Source organism: Hordeum vulgare, unplaced genomic scaffold (assembly GCF_904849725.1).
Source record: "Hordeum vulgare subsp. vulgare unplaced genomic scaffold, MorexV3_pseudomolecules_assembly, whole genome shotgun sequence".
Lineage (NCBI taxonomy): Eukaryota > Viridiplantae > Streptophyta > Magnoliopsida > Poales > Poaceae > Hordeum > Hordeum vulgare.
Window position 1 is genome coordinate 18,664 of NW_025422596.1, and position 7,704 is coordinate 26,367.

Sequence of the window (7,704 nt, forward strand, 5' to 3'; positions counted from 1 at the left end):
TCATTTAGAGTTACTTAATAGTCTATTTCTTATACCATATCTCTATCCCGTGAAATTCTCGAGCCAAAAGATGGATGCCTATGCTGTGTTTCATTTTGCTAAATGATATCAATTAAATGGTGTATCAATTCCATAAATTGCATATAGCAATAAATAAATCAGCAAAATTCTTTCTACTATATTTAGATAGAAGAAACATTTCTTCTATCTAAAATAGTAGAAAGAATGTACCCTTCTATCCAAATCCAATTTGCATCGATAAAAAAAATCCAAATTCCAGTAGTAGATGAATAATTGCAAATTTGTGTGTGTACGAGATTAGAATAACTTCAAAATAACTGACATAATTTTTTATTTTTCCTGATCAGAAAAATACATGAAAAAGAAAGGAGGTAGAAAAATTTTAGGATTTATGGTTAAAGAAGAAAAAGAAGAAAACAGGGGTTCTGTTGAATTTCAAGTATTCAGTTTCACCAATAAGATACGGAGACTTGCTTCACATTTGGAATTACACAAAAAAGATTTTTCATCGGAAAGAGGTCTACGAAGACTTTTGGGAAAACGTCGACGTTTGCTGGCTTATTTGGCAAAGAAAAATAGAGTACGTTATAAGAAATTAATCGGTCAGTTGAATATTCGGGAGCAGTAATTTAATCCTTCAAATTTTTTTCTTGTTTTATTATTTTTTTAGTAGTCTTTATAGTAGTCTTAGATTTTTCATTTTGATGAGCCTCACTTTGAGGAATTCATGGAATAATCCATTTTCATGGAATAATGAATTAAGGAAGAAAGGATATGAGTCTACCGCTTACAAAAAAAGATCTCATGATAGTCAATATGGGCCCTCAACACCCATCAATGCATGGTGTTCTTCGACTGATCGTTACTCTTGATGGTGAGGATGTTATTGATTGTGAACCCATATTAGGGTATTTACACAGAGGAATGGAAAAAATCGCGGAAAACCGAACGATTATACAATACTTACCTTATGTAACAAGGTGGGATTATTTAGCTACTATGTTTACAGAAGCAATAACAGTAAATGCACCAGAATTCTTGGAGAATATTCAAATACCACAAAGAGCCAGCTATATTAGGGTAATTATGTTAGAGTTAAGCCGTATAGCTTCTCACTTGCTATGGCTTGGACCTTTTATGGCGGATCTCGGCGCACAGACTCCTTTTTTCTACATTTTTAGAGAGAGAGAATTAATATATGATCTATTTGAAGCTGCTACAGGTATGCGAATGATGCACAATTACTTCCGCATCGGAGGAGTAGCCGCCGATCTACCTTATGGATGGATCGATAAATGTTTAGATTTCTGTGATTATTTTTTACGCGGAGTTGTTGAATATCAACAACTTATTACACAGAATCCCATTTTTTTAGAGCGAGTTGAAGGAGTAGGTTTTATTAGCGGAGAAGAAGCAGTAAATTGGGGCTTATCGGGACCTATGTTACGAGCTTCTGGAATACAATGGGATCTTCGTAAAGTGGATCCTTATGAGTCTTACAACCAATTTGATTGGAAAGTCCAATGGCAAAAAGAAGGCGATTCATTAGCTCGCTATTTAGTACGAGTTGGTGAAATGAGCGAATCCATCAAAATAATTCAACAAGCTATAGAAAAAATTCCTGGAGGACCTTATGAGAATTTAGAAGTCCGACGCTTTAAGAAAGAAAAGAATTCTGAATGGAATGATTTTGAGTATAAATTTCTTGGTAAAAAACCTTCCCCCAATTTTGAATTGTCAAGGCAAGAGCTTTATGTAAGAGTGGAAGCCCCAAAAGGTGAATTAGGGATTTATCTAGTAGGAGATGATAGCCTTTTTCCCTGGAGATGGAAAATCCGTCCACCCGGTTTTATTAATTTGCAAATTCTTCCTCAACTAGTTAAAAAAATGAAATTGGCTGATATCATGACGATATTAGGTAGTATAGATATCATTATGGGGGAAGTTGATCGTTGAAATGATAATAGATAGGGTAGAGGTAGAAACTATCAATTCTTTTTCGAAATCGGAATTATTAAAAGAAGTCTATGGACTGATATCGATTCTACCCATTTTGACCCTCCTTTTAGGAATTACAATAGAGGTACTCGTAATTGTGTGGTTAGAAAGAGAAATATCTGCGTCGATACAACAACGTATTGGTCCTGAATATGCTGGCCCCCTGGGCCTGCTTCAAGCTATAGCAGATGGGACTAAACTACTTTTTAAAGAAGATATTCTGCCATCGCGAGGAGATATTTCTTTATTTAGCATTGGACCTTCTATAGCAGTCATATCAGTTTTATTAAGTTTTTTAGTTATCCCTTTGGGATATCATTTTGTTTTAGCCGATCTTAGTATTGGTGTTTTTTTATGGATTGCCATTTCAAGTATAGCTCCTATTGGTCTTCTTATGGCAGGATATAGCTCAAATAATAAATATTCTTTTTCAGGCGGTCTACGAGCTGCTGCTCAATCCATTAGTTATGAAATACCATTAACTTTTTGTGTGCTAGCAATATCTCTACGTGTGATTCGTTAAAATAGGATCTTTTTCCTATAAAATCCATTAACTATTTATATTCCTTTTCTTATTTAGTATTTGGGTTGGTAAGTTAAACTAGATAGCTATATGAGTGAAATAAAACAGCTTCTAAATTTGTAGTAAAAAGAAAAAAATCTCATTTTCTACGTACAAGAAAAAAGTGGAAGTAAACATAAAGAGTGTAAACTCTTTATCCCAAGGTTGATATTTTTTAATTACTCATCATATCTTGAAGCGGGCAAGAATAAAGGATTCACAATATGGAATTCCATTATTAGAATACTCCTAGTTATTACTATAACTTAAAAATTCATAAGAAGAATCCACCAAAAGTTAGTGAAGGGTTAGGAACACTAAAGTACATAAAGGATTAGTAATGGAAAATCTAAAACATTAGAGATTTTTTCCCGTAAAAGGAATCATAATAAGGACTTGCAATTTGTAGAAATTATCAAGTAGTACTTTCTTCGGATTCCGATCCAGAGTATGTTCCCATTCACTTGTTAAGGAAATGGCTATCAAGAACGAATTAACCCTTTATCCATTTTTTCTTTTTAAATACCCCCTTCCCGGGGGAAAGAAGAATAGTAAAAAAGATATGGAGTGCACTAGAAAAAATTTGCATTATTTCCTTCCTCTATTCATGCAGAATTGCTCATGAACTAATACTCCACTCTTTCCATTTATTAATTGAATTCCTATAACAAAACAAGTACCAAGTGTTTTATTCCAAGATTAAGTTATTACTGAACAAAGAAAAATTTGGAATATATTATAAAGGATGAGATCAATTCAGAAGCGCTTTTTCTTATTCTAGCAGACGGAATTCCTTTGGTCTAATTTAGGACTTTCAAATCTATTTTATTTTACCTAATTCTATCTATGCCCCAGGGGCTAGGAACAGAACAAAACAGTCCTTTCCTTTTTCTGATCATAGAGAAGCCGTATGAAGCTAAGGTTTCATGTACGGTTTTGAAATAGCGGTGGGAACTGTGATGTTATCATCGACTATGATTATCTAACAGTTCAAGTACAGTTGATATAGTTGAAGCACAGTCAAAATATGGTTTTTTTGGATGGAATATTTGGCGTCAGCCTATAGGCTTTCTGGTTTTTTTAATTTCTTCTTTGGCAGAATGTGAAAGATTACCCTTTGATTTACCAGAAGCAGAGGAAGAATTAGTAGCAGGTTACCAAACTGAATATTCCGGTATCAAATATGGTTTATTTTATCTTGTTTCTTACCTAAATTTATTAGTTTCTTCTTTATTTGTAACAGTTCTCTACTTGGGCGGGTGGAATTTCTCTATTCCCTATATATCCTTTTTTGATTTTTTCCAAATGAATAAAGCAGTTGGAATTTTGGAAATGACAATGGGTATATTTATTACATTAACTAAAGCTTATTTATTTCTCTTCATTTCTATCACAATAAGATGGACTTTACCAAGGATGAGAATGGATCAGTTATTAAATCTTGGATGGAAATTTCTTTTACCTATTTCCCTGGGCAATCTATTATTAACAACCTCTTCTCAACTTGTTTCACTATAAATAAGATAATACAATAATAGATAGTAAGAATATTTTCAACACAAAAGCTCTCCCAAACAAGAGAAAGAAACATATCTTTTTCATAGATATTTAGAATGAATATGTTCCCTATGGTAACTGGGTTCATGAGTTATGGTCAACAAACAATACGTGCTACAAGGTACATAGGTCAAAGTTTCATAACTACCTTATCCCACACAAATCGTTTACCTATAACGATTCACTACCCTTATGAAAAATCAATTACACCAGAGCGTTTCCGAGGGCGAATCCACTTTGAATTTGATAAATGTATTGCTTGTGAAGTATGTGTTCGCGTATGTCCGATAGATCTACCCGTTGTGGATTGGAGATTTGAAAAGGATATAAAAAGAAAACAATTGCTTAATTATAGTATTGATTTCGGAGTTTGTATATTTTGTGGCAATTGTGTTGAGTACTGTCCAACAAGCTGTTTATCAATGACTGAAGAATATGAACTTTCTACCTATGATCGTCATGAATTGAATTACAATCAAATTGCTTTAAGTCGGTTACCAATCTCCATAATGGGAGATTACACAATTCAAACAATTAGGAATTCGTCTGAAAGTAAAATAAACGAAGAAAAATCTTCGAATTCAAGAACGATTACTGATTACTAAACTTTGATTTTGTCTTTTTGTTATAAAAATCTACTAATTCTTTATTAAACTATAAAGAAAAACGAATAACTACTGCTTATTGGAAATTTTTTCTTATTTTAAATCAGACTAGATTTTGATGATATAATATAGTTTATAACTATACAGTTTATACACAAAAAATACCCTAATCCCTTTTTCCTTCCTCGAATCCTTTAGTTTTAGTCAGTTCATGAAAAATTTTATACTATTAATTTCTTTTTATCCATAATGGATTTACCTGGACCAATACATGAGATTCTTATGCTATTTGGGGGATTTATTCTTCTACTAGGGGGTCTAGGAGTAGTATTACTTACCAACCCCATTTATTCTGCCTTTTCGCTGGGATTAGTTCTTGTTTGTATATCCTTATTCTATTTTTTATTAAATTCCTACTTTGTAGCTGTCGCACAACTTCTTATTTATGTGGGAGCCATAAATGTCTTGATCATATTCGCTGTAATGTTCGTAAATGGCTCAGAATGGTCTAAAGATAAGAATTATTGGACTATTGGAGATGGGTTCACTTCACTCGTTTGTATAACTTTTGTTTTTTCACTAATGACTACTATCCCAGATACGTCATGGTATGGAATTCTTTGGACTACAAGATCAAACCAAATAGTAGAACAGGGTCTCATAAATAATGTTCAACAAATTGGAATTCATTTAGCAACCGATTTTTATCTTCCGTTTGAACTCATTTCCATAATTCTTCTAGTTTCTTTAATAGGTGCAATTACTATGGCTCGGCAATAAGAAAACTTAGAAAAAGTAAAAATTATAAGAATTGCAAATCTAAAATAAATAACTAAAGAATCACAATTTTGATTTAGTAAAACCCATCTACTGCCAACAAATACCTCCTTTCTTTTCTCTTTTGTTGTGTAATTGTTCTATTGTAATTAATTGAATCGGTTCAATTCTTTGCCCTCATATTGAAATGAATCGAGATTGATAAGGAGTTAGTTAATGATGTTTGAGCATGTACTTTTTTTGAGTGTCTATTTATTTTCGATTGGTATCTATGGATTGATCACAAGCCGAAACATGGTTAGAGCTCTAATATGTCTTGAACTTATACTGAATTCAATTAATCTAAATCTCGTAACATTTTCTGATCTATTTGATAGTCGCCAATTAAAAGGAGATATTTTCGCCATTTTTGTTATAGCCCTTGCCGCTGCTGAAGCCGCTATTGGACTATCCATTCTTTCTTCCATCCATCGTAATAGGAAATCCACTCGTATCAATCAATCTAATTTATTGAATAATTAGACTTTTTAATAATTAGACATAAAATCCTCTAAACAAAGGCGCACATATTAAAATAATATAGAAATCCATACTATTTTCTTAGTATTATTTGAGAATATCCTTTTTTTTTTAGTAAGTAGGTTATTGCATAGTATTCTTTTTCACTTAAATGAATTTTTGTATTTGTAATTCATTGATATTGCAATATTCAAATTGCAATAATTTATATTGAAAAGACGATAGCCAATAAAATAAATTGGCTAATTCGAAATCGTCTGTACAATTTGTAAAATTCTTTCTTATTGTTGAAGTCCAAAATTCAAGTCTCTTGGCTCTTTTCACGCTTTCTCACAAACGGATTAAAAAATAGATTTTTAATTTTGAAGTTTGGATAAACCATTGCTTCGTCTGGTGTCTACAATACATATGACTCATATAGTACTAATTTTCTTTTTACCAGATCGAAAAATTTTATGTTGAAAAGAAAAATTTATAGATCCAATGTCACATTCCGTAAAAATTTATGATACATGTATAGGATGCACTCAATGTGTACGAGCTTGTCCAACAGATGTATTAGAAATGATACCCTGGGATGGATGTAAAGCCAAGCAAATTGCTTCCGCGCCGAGAACCGAAGATTGTGTGGGTTGTAAGAGATGTGAATCTGCCTGCCCGACAGATTTTTTAAGTGTCCGCGTTTATTTAGGGCCTGAAACAACCCGTAGCATGGCTCTATCTTATTGATACGTTACAAAAACAAAAAACTTCATTTGAATCGTCTGATTCCTCTTTACCGAAGAAGCCTGTGCTCGAAATAATCGAGCACGGGCTTTTCTGGTCAAAACGTATCTTGTCTTTATCACTTTATCATGAGTTATTTTCCTTGGTTAACAATACTTGTTGTTTTGCCGATATTTGCCGGTTCATTAATTTTCTTTTTACCTCATAAGGGAAACAAAATCGTTAGGTGGTATACTATATCTATTTGTTTATTAGAATTCCTTCTAATGACTTATGCGTTCTGTTATCATTTCCAACTGGAGGATCCCTTAATTCAATTAAAGGAGGATTATAAATGGATAGATGTCTTCGATTTCCATTGGAGATTGGGAATCGATGGACTTTCATTAGGATCCATTTTATTGACAGGATTTATCACTACTTTAGCTACTTTAGCAGCTTGGCCAATTACACGGAATTCGCGATTATTCTATTTCCTGATGCTCGCAATGTATAGTGGTCAAATAGGATTATTTTCTTCGCGAGACCTTTTACTTTTTTTTATCATGTGGGAGTTAGAATTAATTCCTGTTTACTTACTTTTATCCATGTGGGGGGGAAAGAGGCGTCTATATTCAGCTACAAAGTTTATTTTGTATACTGCAGGCGGTTCTATTTTTTTCTTAATCGGAGTTCTGGGTATGGGCTTATACGGTTCCAACGAACCAGGATTAGATTTGGAAAGATTAATTAATCAATCATACCCCGCAACCTTGGAAATACTTTTATATTTTGGCTTCCTTATTGCTTATGCTGTCAAATTGCCGATTATACCCCTACATACGTGGTTACCAGATACCCATGGGGAAGCACATTATAGTACATGTATGCTTTTAGCGGGAATATTATTAAAGATGGGAGCATATGGATTGATTCGGATCAACATGGAATTGTTACCTC

The 7,704-nt window shown here is 33.0% G+C and overlaps 2 protein-coding genes across 2 annotated transcripts; both read left to right on the plus strand.

The window, feature by feature from the left end:
• Nucleotides 1-795: 795 nt before the first annotated feature.
• LOC123420947 (NAD(P)H-quinone oxidoreductase subunit 1, chloroplastic-like) lies at nt 796-6,781 on the plus strand. The gene is made up of 2 exons (XM_045107474.1): nt 796-1,001; nt 3,562-6,781. Exons 1-2 carry the CDS (start codon nt 796-798, stop codon nt 4,097-4,099), a joined length of 744 nt encoding a protein of 247 aa, XP_044963409.1. The 3' UTR covers nt 4,100-6,781.
• LOC123420946 (NAD(P)H-quinone oxidoreductase subunit 1, chloroplastic) lies at nt 970-2,671 on the plus strand. Its single transcript, XM_045107473.1, has one exon. It carries the CDS (start codon nt 1,979-1,981, stop codon nt 2,540-2,542), a length of 564 nt encoding a protein of 187 aa, XP_044963408.1. The 5' UTR covers nt 970-1,978; the 3' UTR covers nt 2,543-2,671.
• Nucleotides 6,782-7,704: the final 923 nt, after the last annotated feature.

Excerpts from the sequence above, each read along its gene's own strand:
- LOC123420946 (XM_045107473.1), top strand. The coding sequence starts at position 1,979 with ATGATAATAGATAGGGTAGAGGTAGAAACTATCAATTCTTTTTCGAAA.
- LOC123420947 (XM_045107474.1), top strand. The coding sequence starts at position 796 with ATGAGTCTACCGCTTACAAAAAAAGATCTCATGATAGTCAATATGGGC. Across the intron at positions 1,002-3,561 it reads TACTTACCTTATGTAACAAG|ATCTAACAGTTCAAGTACAG; the intron begins GTGGGATTATTT and ends TCGACTATGATT.